Raw genomic sequence first — 19,193 nt, forward strand, 5'->3', positions numbered from 1 at the left:
CTTTTTTTTTTCCTCCTTACTTCAAAAGTAATAAAATAATTCTTTAACCACATTTAACTTGGTAAGTACCTACAAAGGATTTCTGCATATCTAGAACTGCACTAGATCCTGCAGGAGAGTCAAATATAATCATGAAACACTCTCTAGAGAATGAGTTACAGAAGTACATTTTAAAATGTTACCTGTGAAGCAAACTTCCCAGGGACCTGTGATTCAATCTTTTTTTCCCCTTCAGACCATATCAAGTGGTCTTATGTAAGTCTGCCTTTATATTAAATCTTATTGTCCATAAGTAAACAAGAAACAAGGCAGAACTTTTTTTAAGGTAGAGAGAGTTGGTGATGAAACTTAAAAATTTGAACTTCAGGATTTTTTTTTTAAGATTTTATTTATTCATGAGAGAGAGAGAAAGAGAGAGAGAGAGAGAGAGAGAGAGAGAGGCAGAGAGGCAGAGACACAGGCAGAGGGAGGGAGAAGCAGACTCCATGCAGGAAGCCCAATGTGGGACTTGATCCCGGGTCTCCAGGATCACGCCATGGGCTGAAGGCAGCGCTAAACCGCTGAGCCATCTGGGCTGCCCGAACTTCAGGATTTTAAGAGGAAAAAAAACCTTTTTTTCCCTTGGGGAAAAAAAAATGACAGCTTACCTTCTGTCTTTGCTGAAACTGGGGTATCTGCTCCCCTGTGGGAGACTGTCCTCCACTGGCTGCCAGCTCCTCCTCCACCTCCCTTAGCCACCCGGTCAGTTCCTCGTAAGTAGACTGGAACTTGGTGGCCAGTTGCCGGGCTTGCTCTAAAGTTCTGAGGGCCTTGGAGCTGGTGACCGTGATGTCTGCATAGCGAGTCTTTATTCCATCCAGTTTCTCTTGGATAAGCAATACCTCTTCACCTGTGGGGAACAGCATACAATTATTTATATTTCAGAGAATATGAAGGAGTCTCCTTCTGGGGATGAGGAAGTCTCTTTAATCCCCCTTTCTTTAAGTCAGAGCTTAAATCTTATAGATAGATGCTCTCTCCCTATGGCAGCAATTTCACCTACTATCCCACACAAAGGGAGGTGGGAAATAATACTTCTAATTAATAAAAGAAGCCACTTCTGAGTCTATTAAGATCTGAACTCAATTGCAGGTGTTTCTAGATGTTCCCAGCACCATTCCATGATGCTGGCCTTGGACACACTAGAGGGCAGGGGGAGCCACCATCTACAACCAAATGTGAGACAAGGTCTTTTAGTTTTCAAAAGATTTAGCAGAAAATAGGACTCTAGGCTGCCAGTCTCTAGAAGCACATGGTAATACAACCAGTGAACACTAAGCTTCTCCTATATACAAAGAGAAGTGGCTAGTGCAAGATGCTTATTTCAGGGATATGTGATTGCATGACTGTAGAGCTGCTAAGAGATATACTTTTCAAAGTACCTGTGGTTTGTTTTAGAAGAGCCTGACCATTTTTAATAGCTTGATCTACATTCTTCTTTCTATTAATGATTTCTTCATTTAAAGCCTGAAAGGGAAGAATAGCATTAATCTTAAAGCTATGGCATGACAAAGGGGAAGAAAGGTGAGACCACGTTTAAAGTAAGGAGACAAATACCAGGTCAGTTTACATATCAGATATTTGATTCCTTATCTCTTTGGTTACTTCATTAATTACTCAAAATAATTAAATCTGATACTTATAGGCAAGTTCTCCCTTGTATTGGCTAAGAAGAGATTTAGGATCAAATCGGTTTTACCAATCTACTGGTACCAAACCCGAGCTCAAGAAAGGCAGAAATAGAATGCAGCAGAAATGTCTACTATGTCCAAAACCAAGACTCAGAAAGTTCAAAAGAAAGTCAGTAAGAACAGGATGACCTCGATCAGGACCCTGCTTAAAAATTCTCAGTATTTGAAGTCAACAAAGTAGAAGAATCTTGGGTTATTTAAAACAACAACAATGACAAAACAACTGCTTTGCCTATTTTTACTATCCCCAAAGAAATGTCATCAAAATGAGATGAAAAGAGAGCAAACTGTTATTTCTATTAAGATGACAAATAATCCCTGGAATTTCAGCATATAAATTCTAGAAATATTTTAGAAGTTATAGCTATATGGTCAAACCCTGGGCAGTACTTAGGTATTCTGGTTCTGTTAAATTACATTTTCTTTCATAAAACTCAGATGGAAACTGAGTGATACATTTACCTAATGATGTAAAACATGAGTTGGAATCGAGATGGTCCCTGACTGTACTCTGGATCATCTTCTATAGTTATTGATTCAGTCTGGTAAGTACAAGTATTTCCATGGACTCATCTAAGAATAGGTTAGTCCCTAGCAACAAGTCTATAACTCTGTGCTTTATGTATAAAATTAAGTTGAAATGTTTGGAATTAAGAAAAAGAAATGAAGAGAAACATGAATCAAAATGACAAAACAACTTAGTAACATGACCAATAAAAATGGAAAACATGAATACCAGGTGATCAGCATGCTGTTTCTGCAGGACATCCTGTCTGTAATCCTTTACGAACACTGAACTGAGCTTGTCCTCAACCTCAGCCAGCCAGTTGAGCACCTCCACCTCATCCTCCCCGAACAGTCTAGCGTTAGACAGTGCCTGTTCAAGCAGGGCTGCTTTCCGAGTGCCCCGGTCTTGAATCTCACTGTATCGGGCCTGCAAGGAGTCTAGCTTTTCTGACAGCACACCCTGTTCTGCAGAGCATGTCAGGGAGGAGAGGGACTGCCCAATTTTGACTGCCTGGTGCACATCTGTTGCATGGCTTTCTATTTCTTCCTCCAGAGCCTAGAAATCCAGATGGAAAAAACGAGTAACAGAAACAGAATAAATGAAAAGTAAACATGAAACAATGAATAAGAAATGATATAATAAATTAAATAATATAAAAAGCTCACCTACTGAAAGGCAAAAATAATATTAAAAGTGAGAACAAAAGCTTGTTTTTTCCTGATGGTAGCCTATTAGTCTATTGCTGTTTTTCCTTCAAGGATGTGATTATTCTAATGGATAATTTGACCATATTTCAAATTCAACTTTTAAAAATCACCTTCCCCCCATCTCACCAAACATATCTTCTCAACTGTTACTGGCAGTTAATTTCTAGGATTTCTGACTGCAGTGCTATGTTTTCACTTACCAACAGCCTCTCCCTACCTTGTGCCGGATGATCTGCTGCTGTATTTTGGCAGTCTGAGTGCCAACAGGTTCTGAGTTAGCAAGCTTTTTCTCTGTGACAGATAAGAAGTCAGAAATAGGCTCAGCTGTCTCATGGAATTGTTTGGCCAGAACCAGGATATCTTCCAGCTGTTTTTGCCTACACAAATATACAGAACAAACTGCTCAGGCAAAAATTTACATAACGACTGATAATAGTATTATATTCAGTGAAAGATCAATCTCTACCAGGTACATTTTAAGCATCAATAGTAAACAGAACACATATACATAGCACTCTGTGGTTTTAAAGGCTTCCCATAAGCATTGCCTTATTTTGATTGTCATAACCCTGTAAGGTAGGGGGGAGGAGGGTGTGTCTGGAAATGTTTTGGACTTGGGTTCAAAGCATATTCCATTATTACAAAAGAGAAAACTGACCCTGAAGGCTTAAAAAAAGATCTGTCCATTTCACCCAGTGAGTGTTAACAGTGCAATGAGGATTAGAATCAGACTTTCTAATACTCTTTCTCCTATGGGATGTAGCACATGTATCATCTAAACATGAGACCAAAATAAAGTTTAAAGGAGTCAAAATAAATAATCAGTTTTCATTTCTCTCCCTGTCATTGCTACCTTCACTTGTGAGTTCAGAGAAATGAGCATGTGAGGAGCAAAGGCAGACTATGAACTACAACTCCACCATCTCCCTGGTTCTAGTGATTTCAAGCACCAGAACATAACTTTGAATCCAGATCTAAGGCAAAAAAGAAAAAAAAAAAAAAAAATGACCTCGGAATAGCTGAATTTACCAACACACGTGGCAGTCAAAAGAACTATAGACTTCAGAGCTCACTTGGAATCTTATTTAATGTAACATTCATACTAAGCTTAGATTTCAACTATCCTGTATATTAAAAGCAGCAAATTACAAAGGGGAGAGGAAGCCTGATAGGAAAAAGAAAAACCTCCACAGACCTCTGTTAACACACAGATTAATAATAAAAGGCCACAATTATGTCTCTGAATCATTAAGAAAAGACTAAATGCTATGTCATTTAAAAGGCCTGGAAGTATATGACGCACTTTAGTTCAACAAACCTTTACTAAACAGGACCTGTGCTGGGTCCTATGCTGTGTGTCCTGGACAAATTATATTTTATATATAAATCATTTTATATATAATCATTCACTCATTCGAGAGGAAAAAAGCACGCATGCAAAAGTACATAAAATAAAATAAAGATACAAATAAAGAATTACAGTAGTTAAGAGGAAGGGGAGGGAACAAAAACTTCGCAGGAAGAAGTAAACACAGGTATTTCATGGAGGAGGCAATATTGTCAGTAAAGACATGGAATTACAAAGTGACAGAAGATACTGAAGAATATGGTGTACAGGGATCCCTGGGTGGCGCAGCGGTTTGGCGCCTGCCTTTGGCCCAGGGCGTGATTCTGGAGACCCGGGATCGAATCCTACATCGGGCTCCCAGTGCATGGAGCCTGCTTCTCCCTCTGCCTGTGTCTCTGCCTCTCTCTCTTTCTCTCTGTGTGACTTTCATAAATAAATAAAAATTAAAAAAAAAGAATATGGTGTACTTTACCTACAACATAAGGAGTGAGAAGAAGAGCAGAAACTAAGAAATGTAGATTAGGGCCAAAAGCTGAGGGCTTCCAGTGTTGGGTTAAAGAGTTTAGATTTTATTTCATAAGCAATAGGGAGTCATTAAATTTCTGAGCAAGGCAAAAGGGAAGCTGGAGGGTAAGCAGCAATGGAACAATGAGTTAGGGAACTAGCTACCTCAGGTGAGCTACTTCAAGTGGACTAGTGCAAGTCAGGAACTGAGGTAGGTGAGCGGGAATTAGAGAAATGGATGAATCGGGAAGACATTACAGAAGTAAAATAGAATTTAGCATCCTAATAGACATAGGACATAAAAGAGCACGGGAAAAAGGCTAAAAATGAGGTTAAGGTTTGAAGCCTAGATAACTGCAAATGGCGCTATTAATGGAAATGGACAAAGAGAAGGAAAAAAGTAGTGCAATCTGGAAATAAAAATAAGGTGAGTTCTCTCATTTTTGTTTCTCCCTCTAATATGGAACAATACTTTGCAACTCAGAATTAAGCACATCACAGGCCAGTGGAAATAAGGAGCCTGAAAAGCTAGATAGCTGACAACTGACAGTGGCTACCTAGAAAACTGAAAGCATACAATCATAAATGATTGCCTATACTACTCTCATATGGATTTCTAACTAGCTAGCATTTATGGGATGCCCCAGTATGGGATGACAGTATGGGATGCCTGGGTGGCTCAGTCATTTAAACTGGGCTTCAGCTCAGGTCATGATTCTAGGGTCCTGGGATCAAACCCTGCATTGAGCTCCCTGCTCCTCCCTATCCCTCTGCTACTCCCCCTGCTTACATTCTCTGTGTCAGAAAAATAAGTAAAATCTTTAAAAAACAAATAAGCTGCAAACAATAGAAGGCAAAAGACATTCAGGCAATGCTAGGGTATAGCTATGGAAGGAGAAAGTACTTCCTCGGAGGAGAAAAGCATACTGCCTATCTTTTGGCCACTTACTGAAGACTACTTATGCATCCCTTAAATGTCCATATATTTAACAGAATCACAGACTAGCTCTGGGATGTAAAAACATCTAATATTGGAATAAGCTATCAGAAAAAAAATATGATAGATTTCAATTCCAAGTATCAAAAGTATTATTTATAAATATGAAGAGGAAAAAATCTGTCTCAAAAACTCAGAAAATAACTTGGCTGGATTGCAGGCGTTGGTGTCTGTCGGTTTGGAACCATGATTATATCTCAGCAGAAAAACAACACAGAGCAAGGAGTCTTCCAGTTCTCAGAAATTCATGGAGTAGCTGAGGCTTACTTCCTGAGAGTGACTGTGATTATGAGGATCATCTCCAAAAACTTATTCCTCTTTAAGACAGAAGCCATTATACACCTTCTAGAGTGCTCTATGACTCACCCAGGACCTTTTAGAGCACCCTAACAATAGGAAGTCAAAAACTGAACAAAAGAAACCTTCTCTGACCCATTCCTCCAAACCTCTTTGGCCTTACCTGGCTGCTGCCTTGCTGAGCAGTCCAGTCCATCTACTTTCAAGACCTTCCAACTGACCAGTGATTTTCTCTCTATCAGCCAGCTCAGCTGACTGGGCTATTCTACCTCCTTCTGCTTGAAGCATATCTACTGTGGCCTTTCGATCATCGAGGAGTCGCTGGAGCAACTAGTACACATAATGTTTAAGGAGAATGAAAAGCAGTAACACAAGGTCACTTTAAAATCTGAATTCAGAGAAAGAAAATACAAATAAACAAAAGATCCCCAAACCCCACCCCACCAAATCCTAAAGTGAATCAAATAATGGTGGCTTTTTCCCCCGTCCTGAGGCAAAAGCATGGGCTATGGAATAGCTCCTACCACCCACGTAAACTTCTCATACACTGAGTTTAGATACACAGTCTTTAGATGAAGGAGTGATGGTCATTATGTGACTAACAGGGAACTTACTTTGAACCAGGAGGAAAATGAGCTGAAATGGGAATTAAACCAACAAAAAATACAGATGGAACCTTATACATGATATACAACCTTATTCAGACCATTGCTGACCCTGAAAACACCAAAAACCTCGTAAGATAGAGCTGTGTATGAAACACCGAAGCGGGACACAAACGAATACAATTGTTCGGTCTAATACGTGCCACAGGCAGCTGGTAGATTCAAAAGGAGGCTGAAATCAGCTTCCACCTTTCTTTTCATGATCATACAAACTAGGTCAGGAGTCTCCTAAAACTCCGGAATATGCTCCTGAACTCTAAACACATGTGTTGTCTGCCACTCCCTACGGCTGTTCCAGTTCACTGTCCCAACATTCTCGCTTACCTTCTGTTCTTGGATCTGTGCTTTCACCACTTTATACTCGGCAGATGGAGGTTTCTGATTGGCTATGAGCTCCTCAGTGTCTGCCAACCAGCTGAGCAACGGTTCCAAGGCATCTTGAAACTTCCCACAATGCAACAAAGCCTCCTGCAGTTGCGCAATCCTTTGTGCGACCTGTATCATAGATGCAGAGGCTCATTATGAGAAAGGAGGGAGCTTTTAAAATCACTGACGTCCCTTTTGTAACTAGAGATTACAACTGCTAAATTTATGTTTGCATTCAGATTGCAGGGAAACCTCAGATTGAGATATGTCTTTTCTAAGTTATCCATTCCTGGGGCACTAGCTACCCCCTGGTCACTCACCTTTTTGTTCAGTGTGTTCCATCGAGCATTGATCTCTTCCATGTCATGTTCCAAACCCTGCACGTCACAGTTTTTTCCGGCACTCTGAATCAACCCCTGGCCGAGTCCATTCACCTGCTGTAGCTTCATTTGAAGGGGATCCACCTGTTCTTTCTGAAACATCTAGATAATTGCAAGGCAAGATTTAATCTAAAGGCAGCATTCAGACCCTTTATACCACACAATGACTGGTCATTCTTGGGAGATTTCAGATTTAACAAAGGAGCAGCAGGAATAAAAAGAGAAAACAAGCCATTTGTACAGGAAACTATCAAGGAAAAAACGTGATTTCATATTTCAATAGATCCTCCTATGGACAAGTAATTACAGAGAGTTATGGCACTACTTAGGTCTTTAACCCAATGATTCATGGTTGGTTGGTTGGTTTCTGCTTGCTTAATTTTTAATGCAAAAAGCTATAGAGAACAGAGAAGCATCAGCCTCAAGGTATCATAAAAGTGTGATGTATATCAATCCTAAAAGGGAAGAATAATACCAAATGACCAGTATTGGAGATTAAAAATACCTTGGGGAATAGTTTTTAACTGACCACCGATACATGCGATGCTCTTCTTTGAGTAGGGCTAATAACTCAATTAGCCAAAAACATTATTAATGTTGTGAAAAACGCCAACCTCATAGCTTAATTCCCCTGTGATCATTTAAGTCCATTCTGTACCAGAGCCACAGACCACACACCGCTAATAATTTTGGAGCAGTATTCCTGAGATTACAAAGGGAAATGTGTCACTAATACTGGGAAATGCCCTTACCAACTTCAGACACATACTCTGAAATGCAGATATACATAAAGTATTTTAAAAACTATAATACTGCATATCAATGTTTATCATTAAACAATGGAATTTTAAAACAATGTGAAGGACTGTAACCAAAAAAGTGTGTTTCTTTTTACTGCAGCTAATAAGCTCTATTATGATTTAGAAGTTTCTAAAAGGAAACAAAGAGAAGAAAATAATACTTTGACACTCAAATGGTATTAAGGAAAAGAATGAAATAAATAATTGTCTCTAAGATCAGAGTTTCCTCAATTATAAGAGGATAAAATCAGCCACGTTCCATACATTTTATAGATCCATTCTGGATCTATTTCCACTCTTTTTTCTCCCATAAATTGTCCCTTCAGTTTCAGTGATACAGGTGAGTTGATTAAAGCCAAAGAATGACAGAAAATGGAAGAGAACAAAAATATAAAAGAAAAATATAAGTTTGGGTTAAGATTAATTTTGGCCCATATGAGACTACAGATCACACTTGGATTAGGAAAATGATTCTTGAAAGAATGGGCTATGGCTGGATAAGTGAGTCATCAGGGAGGAAAAGCCCTAGGGAACACTAAAAAAAGGAAGGTTACAAAGGTAATTACCAGTGAGCTTCATTTTATACTATAATTTGATTACACCATATTTTGTTAGGCAACACTACAAGGCGGTTCAGCTAAAAATTACTGTTTCCCCAACAACATGATTCCCAGAAAAAGCAAGTGCTATGATTCCATTTTCTACTAAAGATGTTTTCTTTGGGGAAAAATCAAAGCAAAAGGGAAAAAACCAACTCCTGTGTTTTAAGTTGCTTGAGTGCAACAAAATGGTGGTGGTGGTGGGGTGTGGGGGGTTGGAAAGGCTAAGAAAGAAAGCCAAAGGTAAGGAGGGAAGATGTCAAGTCCACACCGAAGAGCCCCTTTTATCCAGTAAGCAAATCTTGTCTCCTACTATGACATTTAAATTCCTTTTGTGGGGAATCCCTAAGGGGCGCTCCATGGTTTAGCGCCTGCCTTTGGCCCAGGGTATAATCCGAGTCCCACATCGGGCTTCCTGCATGGAGCCTGCTTCTCCCTCTGCCTGTGTCTCTGCCTCTCTCTCTCCTGTGTCTTTCATGAATAAATAAATGAAATATTAAAAATAAATAAATAGGGGATCCCTGGGTGGCTCAACAGTTTAGCGCCTGCTTTTGGCCCAGGGCGCGATCCTGGAGCCCCGGGATCGAGTCCCACGTCGGGCTCCCTGCATGGAGCCTGCCTCTCCCTCTGCCTGTATCTCTGCCCCTCTCTCTCTCTCTCTATCATAAATAAATAAAATCTTAAAAATAAATAAATTCCTTTTGTGCATCCAATATGAGGCCATTTCACTAAAAATTCAGTTCCTCACCCACGCTGACACATTTCATGTGGTCAACAGCCACCTGTGGCTAAGTGCCTACTGTACTGGGCAGTACAGATAGAGAGAATATCTCCATGTTGGCAAGAGGCTCTACTGGGTAGTGATATAAATGACATAGAAAAGTAAAATATATTTAAATAGCCTAGTAATCTCTTTCATAATATAGAGCCAATTCTTTTTTAAAAAAATTTGCATTTACTTTGTCAATGAACATCTTCTATAGAAGCATTAGAGATTTCTTCTTTCATTTCTCAATCTCTACTCTATGGATTAAGTTGACAGGGAATGGGTATTTCATCTTTTTTCCAGAAGTCTGAAAATCTATGAAAGTACTTCAAAATAAATACTATCTAAATATTTATTTTGAACACAAGTGAACAGAATGTTATAGAAAGTACATTTGAAAACACTTGCTCCCTTCTCTCAACTCCCAAATAAAGCTGTTCTGCAAAATCAGTGCTTTTAGATGCATTAAAATTCCTACTCCTCAGTATTTCAATGGGGCTGTGCCATGTTATTAACCAACCAGAGCTGGCAGACATTTCCCAGAGCAGAACACTAGTAAAAATTATTGTAAGAGTGTAAGATGCAACTGGGACATAAAACAGAAAATTTCCCAAAGAACTTCTTAAAACACTTATCTTTGGTAATACCACATTCTCCCAGTTTTCATCTCGCCTGATCCATTTTTTATCTCCTTTGTTCTCTTCCTCCTTCTCTCCTAGACCTCCAAAGGTTCATCTTTGGGGGGTGAAGATCAGGGGAGGATGTTCTATGCTCTCTTCTTGGCAATTCCATCTACTCCCATGGCTTTAAATATTAACTATGATGCTTACGGCTAAAATTTATATGTATATCCATAAATCCAAATACTTTAATATTGCCATACAAATGAATCATTGGTACCTCAAGAACCTAACCATTCCAAAATTGAATAGTACTTCCTATTTTCCTCTTCTCCCAAATCTGTTCTTCAAATCACCAATTTACTACTGCTTCCATCTGCTCAGTTGTACAAACTAGGACCTAGAAGCCAAACTTGATAACTCCCTTTTCTTTCTCCCTCCCTCCTGACATAGAAGCCATTGTCAGGTCTTGTTGATTCTACTTCCAAAATATATCTTGAATCCAATCAACTGCCTTTAAATCCACTGACATCTCGCTAGTCCAAGCCATCCAGACAACTGCAGTAACCTAGCAGGCCTCTCTACTATCCTTGATCCCCTATAATGCACTCCACACACAGCAGACAGCGTGATTCTTTTGTTTTTTTCTTTTCCTTTTTTTTTTTTTAAAGATTTTATTTATTTATTCATGAGAGAGAGAGAGAGAGAGAGAGCGCGCGCGCGTCAGAGACACAGGCAGAGGAAGAAGCAGGTTCCATTCAGGGAGTCTGATGTGGGACTCAATCCCAGGTCTCCAGGATCACACCCTGGGCGAAAGGCCGGCGCTAAACCGCTGAGCCACCCAGGGATCCCTGGTTTGTTTTTTCAAACCATTCAGTGTTTTTTGTATTTCATGCCAATCATCCTTAAACAAATAAAGGATAAGACCAAATAGATGTGAAATTCATAAATCCCAACCAATGGTGAGAATGTGTACTGCCCATGTAGACTGGTTTTCTCTATCTTTAAGCTGAGAGTAATGTTTTAAAAATTGTAAATAAATCGTCTCACTCCCCTACTTAAAATCCTTCAATAGTTTATCATGGCTTTTAAAGTATAGATTCTTTTGAAAATGTCTTAGTCCCTGCATCATCTGGCCTCTTCCTACCTTTCCTGATTTACTTCAGGGCCCTCTTCCAGAACCTCACTCACTATGGGCTAACCACATGGTCTTCTTTGAGTCCTAAGATCCCAAGCTCTTCCCACCTTCCATTTCCTCTGCCTGGGGTATTCTTCCCTCTGACTCTCTAAGTAACTTCCACCATCCTTTACCTGACACAATTAAATATCCCTCTTATTTATTTAAGCCTTTATTTTTTATTCAAAATATTTGCTGTGATTTGCAGCTATATACTTGTGTCTTATTTTTAAAGTTAGTTTATTATTTATTTTAGTAATCTCTACACCCAATGTGGGGCTCAAACCCATGACCCTGAGGTCACAAGCTCTTCTGGAGCGCCTATGTGGTGTAATCAGTTGGAACATCTGACTCTTAGTTTCGGCTCAAGTCGTGATCTCATGGTTGTGGGATTGAGCTCGGTGTGGGGCTCTGTGGTCAGCATGGGAGTCTGCTTGAGATTCTCATTTCCTCCAAAATAAGTAAGTAAATCTTAAAAAAAAAAAAAAAAAAAAAGGTCACATGCTCTTCTGACTGAGCCAGCCAGGCACTCCCATATATTTGTGTCCTTTTTGGTTAATATCTGCCAGCCCTGATAATACAGTATAAGTTCCACAAGGGCAAGGACTATGCCCATCCTATTCACTGCGGGAGCCCTGATACCTGGCACAGAGTAGGTATGCAATAAGTATTTGTCCCGTGAATGAATGAATACTTGTATAGAAATGGTATTAGAGAAGACAAATTAGGAAAGTTCTGATCAGTTGAGTGTTCAAACACTGAGCTAAGATTGTGGGGCTTGCAATTTTTTCTTTAAAAGACCTCCCTGACAATTCTGAATTTTATAGAATCCCTAATTTTATATAAAAGATTTTTTGTCTTCCATTTAACATCTGTCTGGAAATAAGACTAAGGAAGTCTGCAAAAGAGAAGAGGGTTTAAATAGCCACAGATTGCTCTCAGTGGGCCTAGGGTCCCACTAAAGAGAGAGGAAACAAGTTCTAGCATTTTGCTTCTTCTACCAATCTCTCGTTAATGCTATTACAAAATTCATATCTATCTTAGTCATGTGTGCATTTGTGTATACACACACACAGAATCTAAACCACATTTTGAGTGTGATCACTTGCCGAGTTCTAAGTGTTTATGTATTAAAATGACAGGATCAGTTGCCCCTAGGAACCCTTTGGGAAGACATGAAATCCATACATCTCTCATCTTGGAAAAACTTTTTCTCTCAATAATATTTCACCAGTTTTGCAAAATTTGTATACTTGTGTCACTTCTATAATGATATTTGTTTTGTTTCATTAAGTATATTCAGAATAGCCTCTCTACATTCTTATTGGTTAATGTCCTGGCTGGGGTGAGAGCTTAGATTTCTTCTTTTGTACACAAATGCAGGCATCTGCTTGCTTCCAGATATTCCATAAAGTAACCATACTTCAAAGATGATGGACCAACCTTGCTTGCAACCCACCACTGCCTTCTCCTCCCATTTGTATCAGGCAATATTTCATAAAATGTTTACCTCTTGCAACTGAAGGGATCCTCAAAAATTACCTAGTCCCATCTACTCATTTGTAAATGAGGAAACAGAGATCTGAGACTGATATTAAGGGTTCCTCTGAGTTTTTCCTTTATACAGTTTTGACCAGCTCCTTACAAACTTAATCCCTGTATTTCATGGATTATTGCTGTAGACTTTATACTAAAAATATTCTGTATAATCAAGAATGCCCGTGACTTTGGACAGGTTACTGGGATCCCGATGTCACTCTCAAATTCAGTAAAATTCAGAAAATGGAATCAATGCAGCAGTCTGAAAGGTGATGCATTATAGCTTGATGGGATGCTATATTACAAAATATTTGGAGAAGCCCAAGGTGACACCACCACCAACCACTAAACTAAATGAATCTGTAGCAAAGTTGTCAGCTAGTGGCCTGCAATCAAAATAACTTTTTGATTTAATTGGTGCTCTAGCAACAAGGCTGCCTGGAAAGGCTCTGCCATGGGGTGGATATGAAACCCATCTTTCTTGCAGCAACCACAGTGAATAATATTCAGGAGACTGACATTCGGTCCATCAGTCAACAGTGAATACCTACTACAAGGAAGGCACTATTTTGGATGGTATAAACTCAAAACCACCTCTGTACTCCATAATCCCCGATTGCATTAGATTAGACGAAACTTCTACCTCCTTCATTCTCTACCACTGACCAAATGACACTGGGACAGTGAAAGCAGCCAATCTTAAATGTCTTTGACTAGGAGCGCTCAAGGATGTGTGAACAGTGTTCCCATCAGTTTCCTAACACATTCTGTTCTCTAACATTAAGAATCTCAGAACCTCAGGACACTTGGCCCAATTCCCTTATTTTATGGATTAGGAAACAAGAGGTCCAGGAAAAAAAGTAAATGACTTGCTTCAGGACACAACTTTTGACAAGACGGCTAAAATACCTCTTTTTGTAAACACTATTACACCTTATCCTGGCTTTAAGAAACATATATTTGTATTAAAAAGCAATTATTCATACTTCCAGATATTGCTTTCACCCAACCTATTCTGGTGAATTCTTTCAACTAACCAACACAGATCTGTGGAAGAGTAAGGGGGAGGATACTGACAGTGATTGAAATCTTACATACGTGTGTTTCCCATGGGTTATCTCATTATCCTCACAAGGTTCTGCCTTAATAAATAATCCAGCTGGAGACTCAGGACATCAAACTAACTTGCCAAGTGCTAAGTATCCCAGTTCTCTCTCCGAAGCTCATACTCCAGCTCCAACCTCACTGCTGACATCGCCGATTAAAGAGCAGCCACTTGATTTAGGACAGAACATGCTTCCTGCCATTTTCAAAAGCAGAATCACCCTTTCCTGCAAATAATCTTTTCCAAAATGTAAACCAATGACGGTTTACAATCCTGTTTTCCTTGGCCTTGGCTTATCACTGAATAAAAAAAAAACAAGAGTACGAATTGTCAAGTTTTTCACTAAATCAAAGTAAGACCTATTTCCCCCATAAATGCAATAGAAGGACCAGAAAAGCCAGGGCCCCAAAGAGAACCAAAGGACTAGCTGTGCCCTTTATAATCATTAACTCGGAGAGCTTGCAAATCTCACTTTACTCCCCAGATCCTTTCCCAACAAAATGAGCAACAATTACCTCATTTGAATTTAATCCATCAGTTGCAGCCAGGGGTACTTTCCCATGCAGTACTGTGCCAGCCACCTCTTTTATTCCAAATCCTGGGGAATCAAGGTCCTCCTTGATCCATATTCTAGCAGGGGAAGCCTCCTCTAGAACAGGAGTTCCTTCTTCTGAGACAGGCACTGAATCAGTGTGGGCAAAATCTCCCAGGAAGGGTACACCAGTAGGGAACACTTCTTCCATAGCAGACACTGCAGCAGCTGGGGCTGCAGGCTCCGCCAAGATGGACATTCTATCAACTAGGGTAGGAGGCTCCTCCAGGGTGGGCACTGAAGCAGCTTGGGCTGCAGGCTCCTCCGAGGTGGGCACTGCAGCAGCTAAGGCTGCAGGCTCCTCTGGGGAGGGCACTGCAGCAGTTGGGCTAATAGGCTCCTCTGGGGTGGACACTGCAGCAGCTGGGTTAACAGGCTCCTCCAGGGTGGGCACTGCAGCAGCTGGGCTAACAGGCTCCTCTAGGGTGGGCACTGCAGCAGCTGGGCTAATAGGCTCCTCCAGGGTGGGCACTGCAGCATCTGGGCTAACAGGCTCCTCTAGGGTGGGCACTGCAACAGCTGGGCTAACAGGCTCCTCCAGGGTGGGCACTGTGGCAGCTGGGATAACAGGCTCCTCTAGGGTGGGCACTGCAGCAGCTGGTGCTGCAGGTTCCTCCAGGGTAGGCTCTGCAGCAGCTGGGGCTGCAGACTCCTCTAGGGTGGGCACTGCAGCAGCTGAGATCACAGACTCCTCCAGGGTGAGCACTGCAGCAGCTGGGATCGCAGACTCCTCCAGGGTGAGCACTACAGCAGCTGGGATCATAGACTCCTCCAGGGTGAGCACCGCAGCAGCTGGGGTAACAGGCTCACCTGGAGTGGGCACTGCAGCAGCTGGGCTGACAGATCCCTCTGGGATGTCATCCCTTGTGGTGGGCACTGCAGCAGCTGGAGCAGTCCCTCCTGGGGAGGGCTCTGCAACAGTTGGTGCATCCTCCTCGGTCATGGCCACTGCAGCAACTGGAGCAGTCCCCTCATAGGCAGACACTGCAACAGCTGGAGCAGCAGCTAGGACATCCTTCTCTATGGTGACCACTGAAGCAACTGGGACATGTGCTTCTATGGTGGCCACTGAAGCCACTAGTACGTCTGCTGCTGGGAAAGGCACTGTAGCAGTTACAGCCATTCCCTCTGGGGCAGGCACCACAGCAACTGGGGCATCCTCCTCTGGGACGAGCACTGCAGCATCTAGGGCATCTTCTGTAGTGGGCACTGCAGCAGTTGGGGCAGGCTTCTGGGGGATGGTTATCCATCCCTCCAAAACTGGTTCAGTACTACTAGCCTTGGTAACTTGTTCCTCCACAAAGATACTCAGCAACAATTCTGAATCTCTCATTTCTGTCTCCCCGCTCTCTGATGATGCCACATTCAGCTTGGGCTTTGTATCATTTACAGTTTCTACTCCATCTCTGCTATGTCTCAGTCCTCCAACCAGCTGGGGCAGATTCAGAAAACCTGACTCTGCGGATTTGCTCTGGAGATCCCGGAAGATCTGCTCTGGTGAGGCTCTGTGAAGATGTGCTAGGGCTTGGTCCTCCAAAAGCTTGGCTTCATAACCCAGCTCTTGCCCCCCACCATCCTCATCGCAGATCTTCTCTTTAGACAATTCACAAGGGTCCACGTTCCCCAAGGAAGTCAGACTGTTATTTTCTTGATTAACAGCTCCTTTCTCACTTTCCAAATGCATTTCATCTGTTAGTAAATGTGAATCATATGAGAACACCTCTACTTCAGGTCCTGAGGTAACATCTGTTAGTTCATAGCTAAAAGCACGACTGAGGGGGACCCTCTCAACACACTCCCCAACATTCCCCTCAGAGTGACTGCAGTCCACCTGGGACAAACTGCCATTTTCTTTGGCCAGCTCAGCTACAAAGCCTGATAAGTCTTCTTCCTGGGAAGCCCTGTGATCAGTATTGGGCAGTCCTCCTAGGCCCAGTGACTCCAGATCAGCTGGGTGTGTGAACTTAAATTCCCCTGCAGTCTCAGCGCTAGAAGGCACTTTTTCACGCTCCTCCTCACTAACAGTGGAAGTGTCTCTCATGGAATCAGAGTGGACTGTAAGTTCCATAGCATTAGGCACCTGAGAAGAATCCAGGGCATTAAAATATTCACAATGCAATCCAGTATCAGAGTCTTTCACCCTTACATTTAAAAGGCCTATGTGTTCCTCTTCTAAGGCAGCCCCTGGAACATGACCAATTACAAGTGCATTTTCTGCATCCTGGGATGGGGCCAGCCCTTCAGAAGAGGCTTGATTCTCTAGCTCAACTAGAGGAGTTATTCCTTCTTCACATAAACACTCCTTTTCAAGTTCAAGAAACATCTGCACTGAATCGGTGTCGGAGAGCTGTTCTGAATCAATAGGACCAACAGTACATTCTAAGTCGGAAACGAGACCCTCCAGCCCCTGAGCAGTTCTGTTTGTCAGCTCACCTACAGCACTCTCACCTGTGAGTACAGAGCTGTAATCAAGAGGTGCATCGTCGAGAACAGAAGCCAAATGGTTCTTAGCTGACTGTAGGCCATCAGAGCAACAAATGTGACCAAGAGTTAGGTCGTCAAAAGTTCTCAAGACAGCAGCCGAGCAGTCGACGCCATCCTCTGCCACTGCTACAGCGTTTGCTTGTTCTCTTTCTTCAAAAATATCTGCCAGGCTGTTCTTTTTCTCATCTGCCATTAGAAAAATCTTTCCTCTCTCTGACAGTTTCTCTTCCTCCCACTCCTCCTCAGCCTCCATCATGATCCATCGCTCATCCTCCTCAAACTTGAGCTCAGACTCTGTTTTCTCTCTCAGGCTGGGAGTTATGAGAACATGCAATTCTGGATCCAACAGCTCTTCACTCAGGCAAGGGGAGAGAGGTGGCATTTCCACAGTGCAGGCTGTGTCCCCAAGGGGGTGCTGCTTCTCGCTGAAGCCTCCCTTAGCTAAACTTTTCATGGCTCTGGGCCAGGTTGCACTTGAGAATCTGTGTTCCTGCATTACATCTGTGTTACCACTTGCTGCTGCTGCTTCTGATTCTAAAGGCTGGAATTCATGGGGAGAGCGCTCACTGTGCGGCTGCAATCTGAAATCTTGGCACTCTCCACTTAAATTTTTCACATCCTGCCCTTCTGGAACATCTATGGATTTAGACACATGTTTCAGAGTCACAGACTCTGACTGAGGCTCCCTGTGGTCCAAATGACCAGAACTCTCTGTTAATGCAGAATTGGATTCCTTCTTCTCTTGCAGGGAAGGGTTTGAAATACCAGCTTCTGAAACCTCGCTGAGAGAAGCTTCTATCCTTTCTGCAAATTCTGGGAAATTGGGTGGCATGAAGGACTTCCATGATCTCCTGTTAATGTTGTCTTTGCGTTCTGCATTTGGTCGCCTTCTGGGTGGCACGGGTGCTGACTTCTGCACATCGCTGCTTAACTTTAGTGCATCAAATATTATTCTCTCATCCAGCTTTTTGCCTTCTGGTGCTCTAGATTCAAAAACGTTAGATGCTGCTCCTAACGTACCATTACTGGATATAGTACTTCCTTCCATCTTTTCCATGGTGCTTTTTGATGTCTGATTAAGCTTTGACCCCTGGTCAATTTGTTCATTTATCCTCATTGTATCATATATAGATCGCTGTGGAACATAACAATCCTCTATATAGCCATCCTCTTCCTCTCCTTTCCCCAGGCAGGTGGGGTTCTGCCTTAAACAGTCCGGCCTGCTGAGTGGCTTACCCATACTTTTTCAGTCAAGATGAAACATCAACCTTTTAAAAGTTTTTCACCGGTTACCCAAAAATGCATTCTCCATAGGTTAAAAATCCTTTTACATGTTCACAACCCGGAACCACCAATAGGATCTGCCCTCCAGAAAGGCCTGCAAGTCCAACTCTGAAGTCATTCTGGGAAAAGCTCTAAGAGAAATAGCTTTTTCCTCACGGGCTAACAGCCTCATAGCTGCAGCCAGTTAAGTGGTATAATCTAGTCAACAAACAAAATAATTCCTTGTATGGCTTCTTTTGTGGGTCTTTTAAGAGCACAGCTCTAGTTCAGTCAGTAAAAACAAAACAAACAAAACATCTGATATTGACAAGTCTTAGTATCTAGTTCCACTCACTTCTCACCCAGAGTTGGAAAGAAGCTTTATACCAATTGTGTCCTTTAATAACAATGGCACAGCCTCCCCAGTCTTCAAGTATGGCCCAAGCTCCTAAGAATTCCTTTCATTTTATCCTCAGTTCCAGTCCTGGAGAGTCCAGCTGGTCTGAATTAGCCATCCGTCCTCCCTAGTTCGGGTGTTTGCATTTGAACTGGGCTAGTCGGCGGATATTCCTGCAACTTTAAACACAGGAAGTCCTTCATTCGGGGCCAGCTTGGGGCTTCCTGTCTCCAAAACATCATGGCATTGTTGTGGCTCCCAGAACAGCCCAGCGCTGTGGCCGCAGAACAAGGCGAGCGGAGCCGGGCGCCGGGCCTTGGAGAGGCCGGCAGGCTGCAGCCGCGGCCGA

General features: G+C 42.0%; 1 protein-coding gene across 12 annotated transcripts in view; it reads right to left on the minus strand.

Annotated features, from left to right (window-relative positions):
• The window catches only part of MACF1 (microtubule actin crosslinking factor 1), a 341,269-nt gene that overhangs the window by 46,519 nt on the left and 275,557 nt on the right, over window positions 1-19,193 (minus strand). For 9 of the 12 annotated variants that reach the window (XM_038557827.1, XM_038557826.1, XM_038557817.1 and 6 more), the window contains 7 exons: window positions 7,443-7,604; window positions 7,081-7,251; window positions 6,255-6,421; window positions 3,163-3,322; window positions 2,467-2,793; window positions 1,422-1,506; window positions 648-889 (listed from right to left, as the gene is read on the minus strand). In XM_038557827.1, coding sequence (XP_038413755.1) covers window positions 648-889; window positions 1,422-1,506; window positions 2,467-2,793; window positions 3,163-3,322; window positions 6,255-6,421; window positions 7,081-7,251; window positions 7,443-7,604 — 1,314 coding nt within the window. Of the gene's footprint in view, window positions 1-647; window positions 890-1,421; window positions 1,507-2,466; window positions 2,794-3,162; window positions 3,323-6,254; window positions 6,422-7,080; window positions 7,252-7,442; window positions 7,605-14,623; window positions 19,172-19,193 lie in introns of those variants that run through there. The other 3 variants (XM_038557825.1, XM_038557819.1, XM_038557822.1) reach the window with 2 other exon arrangements.

This window comes from Canis lupus, chromosome 15 (assembly GCF_011100685.1).
Source record: "Canis lupus familiaris isolate Mischka breed German Shepherd chromosome 15, alternate assembly UU_Cfam_GSD_1.0, whole genome shotgun sequence".
NCBI classification, from domain to species: Eukaryota; Metazoa; Chordata; class Mammalia; order Carnivora; family Canidae; genus Canis; species Canis lupus.